This window comes from Catharus ustulatus, chromosome 18, assembly GCF_009819885.2.
Source record: "Catharus ustulatus isolate bCatUst1 chromosome 18, bCatUst1.pri.v2, whole genome shotgun sequence".
NCBI lineage: Eukaryota > Metazoa > Chordata > Aves > Passeriformes > Turdidae > Catharus > Catharus ustulatus.
The window spans coordinates 4,201,495-4,220,091 of record NC_046238.1 but is presented as its reverse complement, the minus strand read 5'-3'; the positions used below and the strand labels follow the sequence as shown (position 1 = coordinate 4,220,091).

The following is an 18,597-nucleotide window of genomic DNA, read 5'->3' as shown; positions in this document are numbered from 1 at the left end:
ACTGGGACTGGCTCCAGCTGCTGACTTCGGCAGATCTGGTCCCTGTGGCACAGGGAAGGCAGATCCCAGCAGTGCCTGTGGCACCCTGGAGCCTTCCCACAGACCCCAGCATGGGTCACGACACTGCCATGTCACTGCCACCTCCCTCCCTGCCTTGGAATGTCACCACTCTGCCACGGGATGAGCGCTGCTGGAGGAACCCTGCAGAGGTGGCTGGTCCAGGTTGGACATCAGGAGGAATTTCCTCATGGAAAGCGTGGTCAGGCCTTGGCAGGAGCTGCCCTGGGGGGTTTGGAGTCCCCATCCCTGGAGGTGTCCAAGGAACGTCTGGATGTGACACTCAGTGTTCTGTGCCAGGTGGGAAAGCGGGGATCGGTCACAGGTTGGACTTGATGACCTTGGAAAGCTGTCCCAAGCTGCATGATCCTGGGATTCTGTGCATTCCCCCTCAGTTCCAGCCCCCAGCCCTCAGAGCCAACAAGGCTCAGCCCCAGACGTGCTGTTTTGAAGGGAAGTTCCCCGTGCTGGATCTGGCATCTCTTTGTGCCAACATCACAAAGTCGACACATGTAAGTGGTTAAAGTCAACACACTCCCAGATCCTCACATTGATTACACTGTATTAGAAAATGGTAAATTATTTATCAGCCTTTCTGACTTGTGATTAGTGTAAAGCCGCTCTCAGATGCAAATTGGAATTGTAATTAGACATGTAGAAAGGCAGCATCTGAGACCTGCTTTCCTGAAGCAGTGTAAGGTGCTTTTTTCCTTTTGTATCCAGCATAATTATCAAAGAACACTTTGCACATAAAAAAAACATGGATTTATTAAAACCAGAGACAGTTTTACATGGGATCAGGGAACTACATGGTCACCATGATGCTGGGAGTTCAGAGCTAAACTATCTCAGCTTCTCTCACTTGATTTTTTTTTTTTAAATCCTTGAGCTGGAAGGGGAAGGCAAGTTCCCCACCTCTGCCAATTCATTACTCAGCTGTGAGTGAGGTGATTTTTGAACACAGCTACACTTAAAAACCCACTTAAGAAACCCACCCCAGACAAACAGAGCAATGATAAAACCCTTTTGGCAGGTACAGCAGAGACCACAGTCCCTCAGAGTCAGCTCATGACTCCCAGAGATTCTGGCCTCAGCCACTTCCCTTTCATTCTGTGGCGCAGCTCATTAAAATTTCAGGAGTAAAAAATGCATTTACATTTGTGTAATAATTCTAAATGCATTTGGGTTTTAGAGTTTGTCAACTGCAACTTATGGTGAGCTTTTGAGGACGTGGTTTGGGTTTCTTTCCCCTGCTTAATTACACCAAAGCAAACCCAGCACCAGGCAGGGTCAGGGCCATGCTGGCTCAAGACTGAAGTGTGAGAGAACAGCTTTTACAAGGAGGAATTTTAAGCCTGCCCTTGGCCTGGAGCTGCCCTCATTGCAGGTGCTGTTTGAGCCAGACTCTGCACTTGTGAATAAAAACCAGAGCCTGACTACAGGACTCTGCTTATCAGCCCAGGCAGAGATTATGGAAAAGAGTGAAAACCAGTAATTTCACCAAAATTGTGCTTTATCTTGCACTTTAATTACCCAACACTTAATTAATAGCAGGTAAGAGCTGTATTAAAGGTTTCCTCTTCACTGGGAATGTAGACCAGAAGAAACAGAGACCTGAGCATCAAGCCCTGAGCTGCCAAAGACGCTCTTCACCCAAAAATGTCAAAGCATTGAGCACATCCACCTTGCCAGCCCCCACAGGGCACCAGGGATGAGACACCACATGCATCTGAAGCAGCAGAGTGTCATTATCCACCTTGGAATCCAGCTGAGCCCTTCACCTCCTACCCCCTGGGATTAGCACAGCAGTTGAGGAAGGAAATTCAAACCAGGATTTTGAGAGTCTTGGTCAAACACCACTGGGCAGGCGCTCCCTGGTCCCCAAATCCCAGTGACACCAGGCACCAAACAGGCTCCATACCCACATCTTGAGCCCCTCAGCCTCAGTTTCCAGGCATCTGGGCACACAAAGCTCCGAGGACGTGGTGCCAGGAGCTCAGTCCTGCCAGAGGCAGCAGCTCAGCTCCGGGCGAGCGCGTGCAGCACTTGGGCACTCAGAGAGGAGCAGCAATGCAGGGTCACCCCGGGGGCCCCAATCTTGGTCTCCCAGCATTCAAATCCACAGGCACACAAGTCTTGCTTGGCTGCTTCCACGGCCAGCGGGGAGGTGTCTGCCAAGAGCAAGGCAAGAGCAGCCAGCGAGTCAGCTCGGCCACTGCAGGGAGAGGGAAAGGGCCATGGCTCCTCCAAACACAGCCCCTGGCACAGGGCCAGCGCCCTCAGGGGCTGGCACACATAAATGAGCACTCTGAATCAGCCCTGGATCACACACTGCAACCCACAGTGCCAGGCAGTGCTGGGACACACCCCACCCATCCCTCCAGAGCCAGACCAGTGATTCCTCTGTGTCCTCTGTGCCCAAACCTGATCCCCCCAGAGCTGTGAGGAAGAGGAGGATGCCCAAGGGGCTGTACTGACCTGGTGGCAGCAGGGTGATGCCACAGCCACCTCCACCAGCCCCAGTCAGTTTGCTGTGCAGGCTGTGGGATGCTGTCACCTGGCACAGCCTGTCCAGGGAGGGGTGCCCCACTCCGAGCACGTTTAAGTGGTGTTGGTTTATGTCAAAGAATTCCTAAAAGCAACCACAAAGAGAGGAGATGAGCACACAATGAGACTGAGGATATTGACAGCAGTGACAGCCCTGCCTTCCCAGCCACCCCCTCACAACCAGCTCATTTCTGCAGAAATTTGGCCACCAGCACCAGGAGTGAGGTCAGGCCAGAGTCTGAGCTCTGGGCTGCTCACGTGCCCCTGTCCCCTACCACAACCTGCACAGTGACATGGGTACAACAGCTCCTGCACCTTCCAAGAAAATCCTGATCACTGCAAGCTGCCAGTAGGGATTTTTTCCAGAGCTCTCTGATGCCTCCTGACTGCTTCTCCTCTGCCCTGTCTCTCGAGTGCTGAGCAGGAGGCTGTGCAAGGCCCCTCGCTGGCCGTGGGAAGGGCATTGAGCCAGCAGCTCTCATTGCTGGCTGTCACCCTGCCCTGCTCTGCAATCCATCCAGCAAAGCTGAATCCAGGGACTTCTGACACAGCTGGAGAGGTGACACAGAGGGACCTCCCTTTGTTTGCTCTGTGCAGCACTTCTCCTTCCTCACGGGGCTGGGAGCCAAGGATCATGCTGGGAATCTGGCACCCAGCTCAAGTGGGGTCGAGAGGGTCCTTCCCTCTGGGAGCAGCACAGGCTCCTCTCTGAGCAAGGCCATCCTCCTGGCAGAGCTGTGGGAGCAGCCCTGCCACACTTCCCAGCCAGCCAGACTCGCTACTCTTGGAGAAAGGAGCAAGGTTCTAACAGCCCAAGGGATGGACACCACCACCCAGAAGTGGAAGTTACAGCTTCTCCCCTCCCAGCAGCACAGGTGAGGAATTCAGGAGCAGAGGGAAGGGCTTGGAGCAAGTCTGGAGCAGGGCCAGGAGCAGACACAAGCTCCCTGAGCACCACAGGGCTCTCCCAGCCCATCACACCGGCCCTGGAAGAAGGCTGTTCTCAGCAACACTGACAGCTGACTCCATCACCTCCAAAGCATGTGGTGGCTCTTCCCAGAGGGTGTCACAAGCCAGAAGGCAGCCAGGACAGGACCAGAGGCAGAAAGGCTCCCTAGCAGCAGCCCTGTGCTCCCTCCCCCAGCAAGCAGCACTGAGCTCCTCCTGCCTGCAGCTCCCGGTGAGCCAGGAGGGGCTCTGTGCACAGGGAGCAGCAGGGCAGGTGTCAGGCACATCCCCCTCCCTCAGCTCCCCCTGGGAATCCTGCCAACACCACACTGGAGGGGACACTGCAGGAAGAATCCCTCTCCTCCCTCCAGAGCATTTCTGTCCAGTGTTTAAGGAACTGTGGGAAGAGGAAGGAGTGGGCAGCAGGCAGAGCTCAGCCACCACCCATTCCAGGCTGGGCAGGACACACATCCATCCAGAGACCTCTTTATATGCCTGAGTGAGGGCACAGCACTGCCTGTGATGATCCCAGACACCTGTCACCTCCTGATCCAAAATCTGCCAGGAATCTGATGACAGCTTATGACACACTAGACTAGTTCCATGGTTCAAATACAGCACTGGCCAGAGCTGCACATTTCAGAAACAGCCCAAAAGATGTGTTTATGTATCTGTGTGCTGCATCTAATCAGCTGGGCCTCTCTGGGCTCCTCAAGCACAAGGCAAAACAACAAGATTCAAGACAGGAACCTGCTCACTGCAGTGCTGCTTCCCAGGTGTGGGACACAAGGATGCTTTGGCATCTTCCATGTGAGGACCTCAAAGCACAACTCAAATTATGCCCCCTCTTCCCTGTTTCCCAACACTTCTGACAGCCTGAGGATGAGGAATTAAGATGAGGAGTTGTGTGAAGTTGTGCTGTGAAGAGACTGCAGATTTCCCTCAGCTGATGTCAGCTCAGCCCTGGGGGATCCAGAATCTCCCTGATGCAAAGGGAGCAGGACTCTGCCATGAATCCCAAGGGAACAAACTGGAGTAAGAGCAAGGACAAGCAGAGGTCCTCCTGAGAGGCAAAGGGAGGCATCCAGATGCCAGCAAGGACTGGTACCAAATGGTTCCTGAGTGTCCAAGCTGGCTGCCAGGGCCAGGCCAGGTTTGCCTCAGCTGGGACATGGCCACACATCCCTCCCCCACGGTGCTGTGGAGCTGCATTACAGCACTCTCAGCACTTCTTCCACTCGGAAGCCTGTTCCTCCCCCCTCCCCAGCCTCTGCTCTTTGAGCAAAGCCAAGACAAACAGATCTTTGTGTGCACCTCATGCATCAATGTCAGGTCAGCTCTGGGCACAGCTCTGTCTGTGGCTCTCTGGAGCCAGGATGAGCATGGAGCACCAGGAGCTGGCTGGGAACCAGTCAGTCCATCACAAACCAGTGGCTCTGGGCTCTCCTCACTCCAGCCCTGGCAGTGACAGAGCAGTTGCTTCACAGGCAGCGACTGCCAGAGCCGTGGCACTCAATGAAAGAGAAACAAACCCTCCAGAGCCACAGGTCCCCAGAGCCCCAGGCCTGCCCCCTCCCTCCCTGCACACAGCTGGGAAGAGGCACCAGCAGCAGCTTCTGTCTCCTGGCTCCAGGAAGGGCATTAAAAGCAGCACACCCAGACCACGGTTTCACTTGGAACTGAACATTTCCTGCTATCACATTTTTTTTTCAAGCTTAATGTTCTTTAAATGACATTTTGATGTTCAACAGTAACAGTGGCTAAAAATACTGGTGAGCAAGCCCCTTACCTCCAGCACAGGGTAATGCTCTGGTGATGGATTGGCAGGCATTGCTTCCAGAACACTTTGGCACTCCTGAGAAATGGCATCGATGGAGTCCAGCACCGGGTTCATTATGGCAGGGAACTGGAAAGGGGGAAGGAGGGATGTGAGGTGCCTGCTTGCTGCTCTTCCAACACCACTGGGAGGAAACTGGTCCCAGTCTTTTTGAGTTGGGCAATTCCTCACCCAGAGCAGGGTGATGGTAACCTGCTCCTGATGGCAGAAAAGGGAGGAAGAGAAGGAAACAGGCCAGAGGAAGGAATTGCTCTTTTCAGTATTGCAAATTGGGGATTTTAACTCCTGTTAAACTGGAGGAAGGGAGGAGATGAGCTGAAACCTCATTCCCAAGCAGCTGAGAGACAGAAATACAGTGGCTACAGGAGAGATGTCCCAAATGAGGGTTATCTCCCACATCTCCAGCCCACAATCACCTTCAGGATCTTCTCCTTTACACCAGCCACCAGGACCTTGGTGCTCCGAGGGACTTTTGTGTTGGTCAGCAGGATCCTCAGTGTGGGCACCCTGCAAGCAAGAGGAGACAGAGAATTCCAGAGTGCTTTGGATTGGAAGGGACCTTAAAACTCATCTCATTCCAACCCCCTGCCATGGGCTGGGAATGTCTCCTGGCCTCTTTCCTTCACACTTTCCAAGGCTACAGCTTATTCTGCCTCTAAAGGCCTCTTTGAGCAGGAACCCAAAATAAGGAGTCCCATTCATTTTACAAATCTTCAGCAGGTGTTTCAGTGCTGACTGGGTTCAGGCTTGTTCCTCCTGGATACAAGGAACAACTGTACTAGAGCTATAAATAGGACTGTAATGTATTTACTAAAATCCATGTTTTTCAAGCAAAATTTTTCCTTTGAAATACTCTCTACAAGAGTAGCCAGCAGTGGCCATTAACTGCTAATAGAGCAATTTCATGCACTGTGAAAGATTTTAATGGAGTCAGATTATACTTCTCTGGCAGGAGGCAGAGGGAACACACAGCACCCAGATTCCTCTCTGCCAATGGCTTTTCCCACCACCAGGTAAGCACAAAGTTCCCCCTCCCCATAATGTCATTTTCTGCCAAGAGCAGATCCATTCCTGCTGCCCATAATGCCATGAAATTAATATTGATCCTTTGTGCTGTGCTCATCTAATGTCAGATAACAACCAAACGTTTTATTGTCCCCATCCACCCCAACAACTGAGGCTGCCCACACCCAAAATGGGGCTGCAGAGCCCTTCAGCCATCTCCCATCAGCCTCACACCCTCCAACACCCACCCAGAGCCTCTCTGACATGTTCCACCCACCCTGTGTGAGGGTTATTTTTAAACTCCAATATTACCTCTTTAATGGTGTGATTTTTCCTGCTTGGTATCTCAGGGCTCCACCTAAAGTAAAAGACATGTATTGTCTCAGTACAGAGCGAGCTGAGAGATAACACAGAAGGTCTTTCATCTTCAGAACCTCACCCAGAGCCTGTGACAGTAATTGCAAGAAACACCAGCTAAATGAACCATGTTCTCCAGCAGCACAGCCCTGCCTCTCCCTGCTGCCTTAATGAAAGGGTCTGCCTGGACATGCTCAACCCAAGGCCTTTCCCTTTGCTCCCCTCTCCTCCAGGACCACATGAAATAATTTTTGAATAGGCAAAGAGTTTGGCCAGCATGAAAACTTCCCAGAGAAAACAGAATCCAGCAGCGATTCCCCACAGCAGGGCCAAGCACATGGGATCCCATGAATGTGTGCACTGGTGTCAGCAGCCATCCTGCAGCAGAATTTCATTGTCCAGAAGGAATGTCTCACTTGGCTCCTACCCTCACAGAGGCACTGTGATTAGGTCTCATTAGAAAGATTATTAACAGTCTCTAAGGACACTTTCAAAACACTGGGAAGTCTCTGCTAATTGAAACTAAATGACAGCTGTCCAACTGCATTTTCCCCTGCATTATCCCTGGGACAGGATTAGGTTTCTTTGTTCACTGCAGAATGTTTCAATATCAGTTATTTGCAGTGAGGTCTCTGCCCCATGGCACCTGCCTGGGGGGGGGACAGAGCTCTGCTGTTCCTGCAGCCAGATCCAAACATTCCAGCTGGCTCCAGGCTCAGCTCACAGATGGGACAGGCAAACTGAGACAGAGGGAGGATTTCCTGTGCTCAGGGCAAAACAGGGACCTGAATTTGGGAGTTTCTGCAAAACACACCTACCCCAGGTACCAACAGCATTATCCACACCCGAGGGATTGCCATGGATCACCCTCTCCCCTTGGAAGGCCCAGCTGTTAATCAGTGTCAGCTCCTCTTCTGTCCACCTGGAAGGCAAGGAAACAACTCCAACACAAACCACTCCAAAGGAGGGATCAGATTCAGGGGGAAGATCCCAGCCCTGGCCTGGTGAAGATCAGATTTAATGGAAGTCAAGTCCAGACTCATCCCCACCTCACCAAACAGGATGTGTTACCACTGAGGGAGTTGGGATTGCTCAGCCTGGAGAGGAGAAGCTTTGGGGTCACCTAATTCCAGTGCCTGAAGGGGCTACAAGAAAGATGGAGAGAGACCACAAGGGCCTGGAATGCCAGGACAAGGGGAATGGCTTTAAGTTGATAGAGATTGACAGGTTTAGATTGGATACTAGGAAAAAAGTGAGGGTGGTGAGGCCCTGGTTGGGCAGGGACACATTCCACTCTCCCAGATTGCTCCAAACCCCGTCCTTGTCCAACACCCTTGGCTCCAAACCCCAAACCTGGCCTTGGACACTTCCAGGGATTCAGGGGCAGCCACAGCTTCTCTTGGCAGCCTGTGCCATGGCCCCAGCACCCTCACAGGGTATCCCATCTAATCCTGCTCTCAGTCTGAGCACAAAAACACAGCTCTGACCCTCCCTGCACACCACAAATCCACTCAATCCATTCCATGCAGGAGCAGAGGCACAAATCCACATTCTGGAAAAGCCTCACAGTGACTTGCAGGGCAGAAATTCCAAGAGCCACCTGCCACCCTTCACTCCTGCTTCCCTGGGCCTTGGCTGAATGTCTTTATCCATGTCCACACACCTTGCATTCCACCTGCCAGGATTTAATCTGGGAGCACTCAGCAAACAGCTCACAGCAGCAGGAGTAAACCACTTGTTTTTAATCCTCTTTGAGAGGCTGCCATTCCTCCCGACACAGGAGCCTTTCTATCCTGCTGTTCTTTTCTTGCCATGGGAAGCAAAACCCTTCTGAAGTCTGACACTCCCAGCTCTCTGCACAGCAGCTGGAAGGCAGGAATTATGCTGGATCCATGCTGAAGCCACGAGGGCAAGCAGGGAATGAAGACATTCTCACTGCACTGCTTGGAGCTGAACTCTTATTTCCCAATTTGGGAGATTTGCTCGAGCACAGGAGACCAAAGTGCTCCCAACAAGAACTTGTTTCTGGGTCAGGCTGCAAATTCTGGCTCAGAATTTGAACTCTCAGCCCCACACAAAATCCCACACAACAGAGGTTCTGTCCCTCCAGCTTTGATTTTTAACAACTTCAAACAGAGCCCACTCTCACAGGGGCACAGCACTCCAAAAGGGAACTCCAAGGGCAGAAGGAGAGAAACTCTCTTCCACCAGGTACTGATAAAAGGGAAAGACAGGCATGAGATCAGCAGGAAATGTAGCACATGCAGGAAAGAATTAATGGGAAATGCAAAATAAACTCCAAAAGGATCCTCAAGGACTCACAGCAAAAATTGGAAGATGTTCAGAGACAGAGGAAACTGAGGTTGAAAATTTTCAGTGTTTTATTCAATTGAAAAAAATAAAGCTTTTTTTCTCCCCATTTTAGGTATGTTTATCTGACCCTAGACAAGGGAAACAGGGGGAATTTTACACAGTCTGGGCCATGGCAGGGACAGGAGATGGGCTCAAGGTGTCACTTGTGCTTACACCCAAGAGAGACCAGCAGAGTGGCAGGGCCAGAATTCATGCAGGCAAAAGGAAAGGTGGGGCACAGGGAGCAGAGCTGTGAATCCCAGGCTGGAATTCCTTACCTGGCTGTGGATTCTCCCTCCTGCAGTGGGCAGGAGATGGCTCCACACACCATGAGCAGGGCTGCAGCCAGGCACACAGCATAGGCAGCACTGGATCCCAGCCCTGCTCCTGTGGGCAGCTCTGACCACACCACGATATCCACGCTGGGAACATCCCTGCAAAACAGACACACAGGGACTGACACAACCTGAATTCCACCTCCACACAACATTGAAAAGGCAAAGCAGGCTGATTAGGAGTGATCACAGGGAAAGCTGGTTGAGAACTGGCAACATCAGCACATGCATGTGACACACAGGGGCTTCAGGAGGGCTCACTCCCAAATGGAGCAACCTTTGTGCTGGAATAAATCTTCCTGAACTGGATCCATGATTGGCACAGCTTGTCAAGCTGCTAGCAGGGGCACCATAAAGAAACCTTCAGAGACTCTTGTAAACTGGATTTTAAACATAAAGTGTGAACATTCCAGCTCTGTAATTGCACACTGGAGCAAGAGGCTGGTGGGGAAGATGGAACATGGACACATCCACATCTCTTTGCTCCACTGACACACCTGGCTTGTGTTACAGACCCCAGAATCAAGCCCAGAAGATTTTCAGTGCTGCTGAGTGACAATCCCAGTGCCACAGTGAGACTGCAGGGAAATCACAACCCAGCTGCACATCCCAGGTCTACCCTTGGATTTCTTGGATGACAATATGGAAGTTTGGCTCTGCTTTGGTTTCTGACACTGCTGGGCAAGGCTGGGAACAGGAACAGCCCCAAGTTCTCAGAGTCTGAGGGAGATTCAGCCCATAAAAAGATCAGACTTAGTTCAGACAACAAATTCACAGTTTATTTCTGTTTTTCCAGTCTATGACAGGAGCTGCCTGCTGGAGGGAGAGGTGTCTGTGCTGTGACTATGGCATGAACTGCTCTGGTTTCAGCCCTCAAAGCTGAGAGCACCCTCAAAGCTGGGGCACCCACCCACCACCAAAATTTTGGGGCAGGAGCAGAGCCTTACCCATACTTAGCAGAAATAGCCAGGCACATATACAGGAAGGCAAGAGTAGCAAGGCTTTCTGGAGCTGAGGCTCCAGCAGCAATTCCAGCAAACTCCCTCAGTGCATCCAGCTGTTCTACGCTGGGGGACTTGGACTCATCACAGTCAGCTATGGAAGCAAGCAGGGGAGAGTTTAAACACTTAAAAACCAGGGAATTGTTACACTGAGAGCAGTATTTATAACAAAACCTTCTGTTGCAGTAGGCAGAAATAGCTGGGGCCAATTTCAGGTTCTACCTGAGGATTTGTGATACAATAAGAGCAACTCTGAAATCCACTCCACACCTCCAGCTGTTTCCCTGCCTAAACCTCCCGGTGCATCCATCCATAACCACCATGAAAAACATGGCAGGTCACAAACTATCATTAAAGAATGTGGATTTTGGAACTGGGATATCCTGGGGCTCCAGGCAGTGCTGCAGAAATTCCCATGAGGGCTGGTGTGGAATAGACAGGCAGGAAAACAGGCTCTGTATCCCTGACTTGCCCAGGAGCCCCCAGCTCTGAGCAGCTCCAGAGAGGCTCCTGCCTGGCCCCCAACAGTGACGGGGATGTGGCTTCAGGCTGGCTCCTGCCCAAGCTGCGACAGCACCAGAACAAGTCCCTGGAACCCAAAACAGGAGGGGACAGGGCCACGCACGGACACCTGAGCATCACTGGGGTCACAAGGGGAATGTAAGTAATGAGAGATGCAGGGACAGGTCAGTGAGCGGGGTCAGACACAGCCCTGAAACACTGCAAGGGGGACAAATAACCCCACGGGGGTCCCCGCAGAGTCACCCACGGGGGTTCTGCGAGGTCACCTCATGGGCAGGGGGTGTCACAGCACGGGACAGCACCGAGAGCCCCTCACTGCTCCTCCCCCGGGCCTTGCCTGCGATCCGCCCCCGCAGGGCCCGGAGGCCGGGGGTGTCCCAGCTCCTCCGGACGCCGACACCGGGCAGGCAGACGCTCAGCCGGCCCTCAGCGCCGGGCCGCAGGCGGAGAAACGTCCGCAGGTCCAGCGCCACGGCCAGGGCCACCTGCGGGCGGAGAACGGGGGTCAGCGGGGCCGGACAGCCCTTACCGAGCTGGGCACCCCGTACTTTGCCCGTCGTGCCCTCACCTTGCCCAGCACCACCGCGTGCTCGCCGTGCAGGATCACCTTCCCCGGCGCCGACACCGCCAGCTCCCGCGCCCACATCGCCGCTGCCTCCCGGCCCGCGCCGACTGACAGCCCCACCCACCAATCGGGGGCCGCGCCCTGCCCCGCCTCCCCGCGCTCAGCCAATAGCAGAGCGCCGTGCGGGGGCGGGACTTGCGGGCGGCCAATGGGAAGGGGGCGCTGCGGGGTGGCGCGGCGCTGGGGTGACAGCGTGGGCTGAGGGCGGGACGGTGGCCGCGCGGGGTCACGGCTCGGCGGCGACGGCGGCCCGGAGGGATGTGGCGGCGGGCGGCGGTGGCGGCGGGACGGGGGATGGCAGGGCGGCGGTGGCGGAGCGGGGCGGGCAGGTGAGCGTGGGAGGGCCGGGACCCCCTCACGGTGCCGTTCCCTCCCTCACGGTGCCGTTCCCTCCCTCACGGTGTGTCCCCCCCCTCACAGCGTTCTCCGTCCCCCCGGTGTCCCCTCACGGTTTGTGCCTCCACAGCCCCGACCGCGCCGCTGCCGAGCGGGCCCCGAGGATCTACACGAGGACAGGAGACTCAGGTAGAGCCCGGGAGGTCCCGGAGGCCGCGGGCAGAGCTCCCCCCCAGCCCTGAGCGCCTCCCGCTTTTCCCAAAGGATTCTCCAGCACCTTCACCGGGGAGCGGCGGCCGAAGGGCGACCGGATCTTCGAGGCCCTGGGAGCCACGGACGAGCTGAGCTCGGCCATCGGGTAAGGACGGCCTGGGAGTATCCAAAACAAATGGAAAATCGTGTTTGTTATGATTTCTTCATTCCCAGCTAACTCTATTTTGTTCTATTTTTTTTATTTCTTTCTCTAACCAAGGCTGGCTGGTGAGTTTAGCAGTGAAAAGGGCCACACGTTTGTTGATCAACTTCATAAAGTGAGTATTAATGATAGTCTTCACCCTGTGCTATTAAAACATGAACTCCTTGATTTTAACCACAGTGCTCCCACTGACACACAGGAATTCAATTTAGTATTTCAATATATAAATCTTTAAGACTCCCTTGATTGTTCTCTAAGAGGTAAATTTCTTTAGGTGGTAGATCAAGTTATTAGTTATGGGCAGACAGATTCATCTCTAGGTTTATTTTAAATCAGATTCACATTATGAACACAAGTTTTGTCATAACAGAGCCCCCAGGTCTGGGGCACAAACCAACCATGAGGGCACAGCAGTGACACAGGTCCTGCCTGGGCAGCCTGGGAGTTTGGCTGATTAGCTCTGCTGAGTGCGGGAACTCAAAAAGCCGTGGCTGGGAGTGAGAGCAGCTGTGATTTTTGGCCAGGTCCAGTGCATGCTGCAGGATGTGGGCTCCAACCTCGCCACGCCGCTCTCCTCAGCCAGGGAGGCTCACCGGAGTAAGTCTTGCCTTTCCTGGGGTGGCAGCTCTTGGGCACAGCCTGGCCTGGGTGCTGGTGGGATGCTGAGGGATCTGTTTGATTTCTTAGGACTTGCTGATCCCAGAAAGCAGAATTAGAGCTCAGCTTGTCATCTGAACCACTTTTTTTCAGCCGATCTTTCTTTCCCCTCTGCAGAACGAACATCGTTCAGCGACAAGCCCGTCCTGGAGCTGGAGCAGTGGATTGACAGTTACTCAGAGCAGCTCCCTCCCCTCAGAGCCTTCATCCTGCCCGTAGGTGCTGCCTGTGTTCCTTGGGGTAGCCCTGCTCCACTGCTTACCACAGGAAAACAGCCTGGGAGGCTGCTCTTTCCATAGGGAAAAGCAGAGAGAAGGAGCTGGGGGTTACATTTCCCCACCCTGCTGCCCTGGGATATCCCTGCCTTGCCTGGCCATGCACAGGGATCAGTTCTGTGTGTGTGAGAGGTGCTGAGCCCTCGCAGGGAGGGGAGGGAGGCTGTCCCTGCTGCTGCAGACACTCAGTGGTGTTTCCTTGCTGTTCCAGTCTGGAGGCAGGAGCAGTGCTGCTCTCCACTTCTCCCGAGCCGTGTGCCGCAGGGCTGAGCGGTGGTGAGTGCTGTGCTGGGATCACCCTGAGGAGAGGGGATGGGGACACCCAGTGACAGCAAACCAGGGCTGGGCTGGGCTGGGCTTGGGGCTCAAGCCAAGCTTTTGTTTGTTTAGTCCAGTTCCAGGAGTGCAGGAGGCACAAAGGCTCTGTTCTTCCTTTCCCTTAGCTGGGTTATCCAACACAAACCTTTTGGGATTCTGCAGCCCCATCCAACTTGGCCTTGGACACTTCCAGGGATGCAGGGGCAGCCACAGCTTCTCTGGGCATCCTGTGCCAGGGCATCACCACCCTCACAGGGAAAAATTTCTTCTCAATATCCCACCTAGCCCTGCCCTCTGGCAGTGGGAAACCATTCCCTATGTCCTGCAACTCCAGGCCCTTGTAAATAATCTCTCTCTGTTCAGTGATTCCCACGGATGAGTATCCTGAGAGGAGCAGAGCTGGAGGCTTCCTGAACAGACACAAACATTTCTGGCATCATTTACCCCTCCCAGATCCCTCTGTGAAGCAAAGATCCTTCACTTCTGCAGGAGTCAAAGTGGGGACCCCAGGAGAGGTTTGGGGTGGGAAGAGGCTCCAGCCTTTGTGCACTCAGAGCTGGAAAATTAAACACCAGCATTTCCCTTTGCTTTTCCCAGCGTGGTGCCTTTAGTCCAAGCAGGGGAAGCAGATCCAAACGTGGCCAAGTATTTAAACAGGTAAAAAAAATAAAATCCCAAACCATTGCCCTGTCCTACTGAAGCATTCCCTCAGTTCTGGGGATAAAACTGGAGGGAGGGGTTTGCTTCTCAACAAGCTTCTCTTCTGGGATAAGATCACTGGTTTTCCTGCTTTTCCTTTGCTTTCCAGGCTCAGTGATTATCTCTTTGTCCTGGCACGTTATGCTGCAATGAAGGAAGGGAAGGAAGAGAAAATCTACATAAAACCTGAGCCATAGCTGGGAGTTGGAATGGTTTTTCCTTGATGATGGAAAACTAAATCCAGTTGACTGCTTTTGTCCATCAAGGGAGGGAGAGAGAACAAGCCTGGACTGGAAATGGGAGCTGCCAAGGATTTCCATGTGAAATAAGCAGGACCTTGTTGATAAATCCTGAGAGGAACAGAATCACAGAATAACCTGAGTTGGAAGAGACCCAAACACACTTGTTGTTCCCTGGGCCTGGTCCACACATCCCATGTGGGGACAGTTCTGGAGTCACTGCTTCTCCCAGGTGGGAGATGAGGCAGGAGAATTCCAGTCACATTTTGGAGATGCCTTCATTTCCCTGGGCTGCAGCAGGTGCTGTGGGAAGGCTCTGACAGGACTCTGAGGGATGATGAAGGGAAAACAATCAGCTCCTCCTTTGAAGTCACAGTGCTCATATGGAGCAGCAGCTGGAGGCATTTGGGAATTGTGTCCACAGCTCTGAAATAATAAATGTGAGTTTCCTTGTACCAAAGGACCACAAACTGTCACATTTTAACACCGAGCCCTGTGCGCTTTGCTGCTCCAAGTCCTTTCCAATCCATCAGCTCTGGCTGGAGCTGAGCTGTACAGATTTACAGGAATGCACCAAGAATTCCTTGGCTCTGGCTGCCTGTTGTGCATGTGAGGAATGTCTCTGTGCTGACACTCCAGTGCATCCTCTGCCAGGAGCAGGGCTCACAGGATGGAGGGGGTGAAGCAGGAAGGCCAAATCCCAGGCTCTGTGTGCTGGGCTTGTCTCCATGTGGAGCTGTCCCTTGGAATGGTGGGACCAGCTGCAGGAACAGCTGGAGGAGCAGAGCCCAGGCTTTGGGAGCACTCAGAGCACTGAGGTTGCAGGAAGAGGGGTTGGGATGAGGAACAACACCCCAAAGGTTGCTCCCAGAGTGTCTGTGCTGACCCTGGAACAGAACCCTTGGCAGAGCTCACACCCACATCACACAGACAATTCCAGCTCTGCACTCAAGTCCAGCTTGGGAACAAAACTGGGAAGAATCCCTGGTGGTGTAATCTTCCCCCTGGGAATGCTGTGGGCTGCAAGGTGGTGATGCCCATCCAGGGCTTGTCCTGCTTTTAGTGGGGTAACTTTTAAATCCATCCTGCCCCTTCCCCAGTTGAATTATTCGAGTAGAACCAACCTTAAACTTGTTCTCCAAAGAATCTCTGGCTCTGTGTCCCTTTTTGGCCAGTGAGGAATGCTCAGCACTAACAGATCTCCCATCTCATCACTCACCTGGGTTTGCGGCAGATATTTCATGGCTCTTGTTAATGCACATTTGTCATGGAGTAATTTTCCAAGCCTCAGCCTGGAACACATCCTGGTGACAAATGCTCTGGTTTTGGATGGTCCCATCAGCTGCAGTGTCACCTCAGCCATTCCCTCTGCCTGCTCCATCCAGTTTTACGAGAGCTCTGGCTCTGGGACTGAACCTCAGGAATCAAGAGGCTTTTCAAGTTTAATTTAATAAAATCCTTTGCAGTATAAATTCTTCATGAATGCTCCATAAATCAGCTTGGGGAGGGATTTATAGTATTTCCTTTTTTTTTCCAGCTGGGGAAAGAAATCTCACTACTGTTTTGGGACCAAAGCTGGCATTGTTTGGATTGCAAGGAAAAATAAATCAGGCTACTACACTTAATGTGATGGAGAGATTAAATTTACTGGGGTGCTCCCAGCTGCCCCCTTCCTCTCTACCCACAGCAGTTGTTTCTGGAGGGTGAGGTGACACCTGTGTGTCAGTAAGCAGGGCTTAACTTTAGGAGGGAGCTGAGACAAGGCTGCAGCTTAGCAGGGCTGGGCCAAGGTCAGGACTTTCTGCCCTGAGTTGTCCCCAAGGTCACAGGGCAGCCATGAGCTCTTGAGTTGGGGGGCTCAGGAGGAGCCTTCTGGTTCTGCACAACTCCCTGCCAGGAGGGGACATCCATGGGGGGACAGGCTCTGCTCCCAGGGAATAGGAGGAGAGGGAATGGCCTCAGGCTGTGCCAGAGCAGGGTCAGCAGGACAGCAGGAGGAATTTCCTCATGGAAGGGGTGGTCAGGGCTTGGAAGGGGCTGCCCAGGGAGGTTTGGAGTGCCCATCCCTGGAGGGGTCCAAGGAATTCCTGGACAGGGCACTCAGTGCTCTGGTTGGTGACAAAGTAGGAATCCATGGTTGACTCCATGATCTTGGAGGGCTTTTCCAACCTGGAGGATCCTGTGATTCCTGATGCCCCCTCCTCACCAGGCTGGAGCAGAGGCACAGGGCAGCTGAGCCACCCCTGCTCCCAACCCCACAAGGTCAAACCAAGCAGCAGCAATAAAGTGACCAAAACAAAACCCCAGCTTCAAATCCAAATAAAGCTCCCTTGCTCTGGGCTGGCACTTGTTTTTCCAAGCTCTTTGTCTCTTCCCAGCCCTCCCAGCCCTACAGCATAGGGATTCCAGTGCCTGCACCTCATTAATATCTCGGGGGAAGGCAGCTGCTTTGTCCAGGCTGCCCAGCTCCAGCGCCCAGCAACATTCCTGCCTCGCAGGGTGCCTGATCCGGGCTGGCTCCGGAGCTGCCAGCACAGCCATATGTTGCTAAGGGTCGTTTATTCTTGTTTGTAAAATGTATGGCTGCTCCCAGCTTCCACACTGTCAGAACGAGAAGAACTGGCCCCAAAATCTCTTGCTGCATGATTGGATCAGACGCCCGTACATCTGTTAACGCTGTAGGAGCTGTAAAACGGAATAAGTTGGGCTATAACTCAAGCACCTCGATTACCAGCACGATGTGGGAGCAGCCGAGCGGCTGCTGCTCCGCCAGCAACGACACAAACATCCATTGTGCCAAGTCAGATGTGAATTTACACAAGGCAGCATTTCCTGGGCCAGGGCTCAGAAGGGAAGAGAAGGATGAGAGCCCCCACCTTGAGAGGATGGGCTGGAGCCCCAGCCTGGTGAGGAGCAGAGAGGCTCACAGGGCAAGTCCAGTGGTCTCACAAGCTCCTGCAATCCCCACTGAGCCTGGAAATAGGTGAGGAAAAACCCTCCCCACTCCAGAACAGCTCAGGGCAGGAAGCATCAGCCCTGTGCCTGATTTGCAGCAGGTTGAGCCTGAGACCCTCAGCTCCCCCTGTGCTGCAGCCTGGCCCAAAGTGCCACCCCTGTGGCCACCTCACCCCAGTACCCCATCCCTGCCTTGGCAGGGCAGGCACAGAGAGGCAGAGTGACAGAAGGAAGGCTCAAACCACCCCAGGGAAACTGTAGAGGAATTTGACCTCAGAAAGAGCCACAAAAGCAGACTGTGAGCACCAGTTCAGTGCCACTTACCCAGGTGGTGACAGTGCCAAGTGCCATGTGGTGTGACCACTCCAGCACCTGCACAGGAGCTGCTGCACCTCTTGGTAAATGTGAGCAAACACAAAAATGAGCTGCAGAGACATCACACCTTGCTCTGCTCAGGGATATGGAGACCAGAGCACAGCACAACCTCCTCCCCATCCTAACTTGGCATCTAGAAAGGGGCACAGGTGCAGAACAGAGGGACCAAACAAAGGGAACACCAGCCTGGGTGTGAGCCAGGGGTTTGGGACAGCCTGTGGGAGCAGGACAGGGGCAGCAGGAGCTGCTGTTTGCTCCTGAACACTCTGTGCTTGCAGCAGGTTGGGACACCAAGCTTCAGGGATCTCTCCCAGCTCCTCACCCCACAGTGCCCACCTTCATGGTCCCAAGGCCTGGGACAGCCACAGCTCACCTTGGTGGCCCTGAGTGATGCTGTACCCAGCCCCTGGATGATGCCAGGGAAGCAGGGGCTGTGCAGGCCTGGCTGCTGCCAGCTCTGCCGTGGCAGCAGCTGCTCTGGGCTTGCTTTTTGCTGTTCCTGACAGTGCCAGATGCCTCTGTGTCAAAACAATGGCACTTGCACACTGACTGGGAGCCTCTCCCTCGCTCTCACCGTGCTCCCGCTCCCGGCAGAGCCAGAGAGGGCTGGGAATGGCCAGGGGGGAGGAGGCTCCAGGCAGGGATGGAGGGGAAGTGAAGGGCTCCAAACCCAGAGTCAGAGGGAAGCTGGAGCAGAAGCCCCAGCCCTCACTCCTCCATGGAGCTTCCAGCATCAGGCCCA

The 18,597-nt window shown here is 53.7% G+C and overlaps 2 protein-coding genes across 5 annotated transcripts; one reads left to right on the top strand and one right to left on the bottom strand.

Annotated features, from left to right (window-relative positions):
* Window positions 1–799: 799 nt before the first annotated feature.
* On the bottom strand, window positions 800–11,640 carry MVK (mevalonate kinase). 2 transcript variants are annotated; one of them, XM_033076103.2, is made up of 10 exons: window positions 11,530–11,640; window positions 11,299–11,446; window positions 10,386–10,533; window positions 9,382–9,537; window positions 7,570–7,673; window positions 6,707–6,752; window positions 5,806–5,896; window positions 5,342–5,458; window positions 2,536–2,689; window positions 800–2,228 (listed from the first exon to the last, which is right to left on the bottom strand). In XM_033076103.2, exons 1-10 carry the CDS (start codon window positions 11,605–11,607, stop codon window positions 2,077–2,079), a joined length of 1,194 nt encoding a protein of 397 aa, XP_032931994.1. In that variant the 5' UTR covers window positions 11,608–11,640; the 3' UTR covers window positions 800–2,076. The 2 variants fall into 2 exon arrangements, with proteins under 2 accessions (XP_032931994.1, XP_032931993.1); XM_033076102.2 differs by having other exon boundaries at window positions 800–2,272; window positions 11,530–11,636.
* Window positions 11,641–11,844: 204 nt separating this feature from the next.
* Window positions 11,845–15,671, top strand: MMAB (metabolism of cobalamin associated B). 3 transcript variants are annotated; one of them, XM_033076171.2, is made up of 9 exons: window positions 11,845–11,915; window positions 12,053–12,111; window positions 12,187–12,280; window positions 12,395–12,452; window positions 12,862–12,934; window positions 13,112–13,209; window positions 13,481–13,545; window positions 14,185–14,244; window positions 14,396–15,671. In XM_033076171.2, the coding sequence occupies exons 1-9, from the start codon at window positions 11,845–11,847 to the stop codon at window positions 14,481–14,483; spliced, it is 666 nt and encodes a 221-aa protein (XP_032932062.1). In that variant the 3' UTR covers window positions 14,484–15,671. The 3 variants fall into 3 exon arrangements, with proteins under 3 accessions (XP_032932062.1, XP_032932061.1, XP_032932063.1); XM_033076170.1 differs by lacking the exon at window positions 12,862–12,934 and having other exon boundaries at window positions 13,951–14,244; window positions 14,396–14,486; XM_033076172.1 differs by lacking the exons at window positions 14,185–14,244; window positions 14,396–15,671 and adding an exon at window positions 13,951–14,065.
* The last annotated feature ends 2,926 nt before the right edge of the window (window positions 15,672–18,597 follow it).

What these genes read in the sequence shown, in the direction of transcription:
- MVK (XM_033076103.2), bottom strand. Translation starts at nt 11,607, where the DNA reads ATGTGGGCGCGGGAGCTGGCGGTGTCGGCGCCGGGGAAGGTGATCCTG. An exon ending in GAGGGAGAATCCACAGCCAG is followed by an intron (nt 7,674 to 9,381) that starts GTAAGGAATTCC and finishes CTTGCCTTCCAG; the next exon opens with GTGGACAGAAGAGGAGCTGA. An exon ending in AGCATTACCCTGTGCTGGAG is followed by an intron (nt 2,690 to 5,341) that starts GTAAGGGGCTTG and finishes GGTTGCTTTTAG; the next exon opens with GAATTCTTTGACATAAACCA.
- MMAB (XM_033076170.1), top strand. Translation starts at nt 11,845, where the DNA reads ATGTGGCGGCGGGCGGCGGTGGCGGCGGGACGGGGGATGGCAGGGCGG. An exon ending in GAGCTGAGCTCGGCCATCGG is followed by an intron (nt 12,281 to 12,394) that starts GTAAGGACGGCC and finishes TCTCTAACCAAG; the next exon opens with GCTGGCTGGTGAGTTTAGCA. An exon ending in TCAGAGCCTTCATCCTGCCC is followed by an intron (nt 13,210 to 13,480) that starts GTAGGTGCTGCC and finishes TTGCTGTTCCAG; the next exon opens with TCTGGAGGCAGGAGCAGTGC.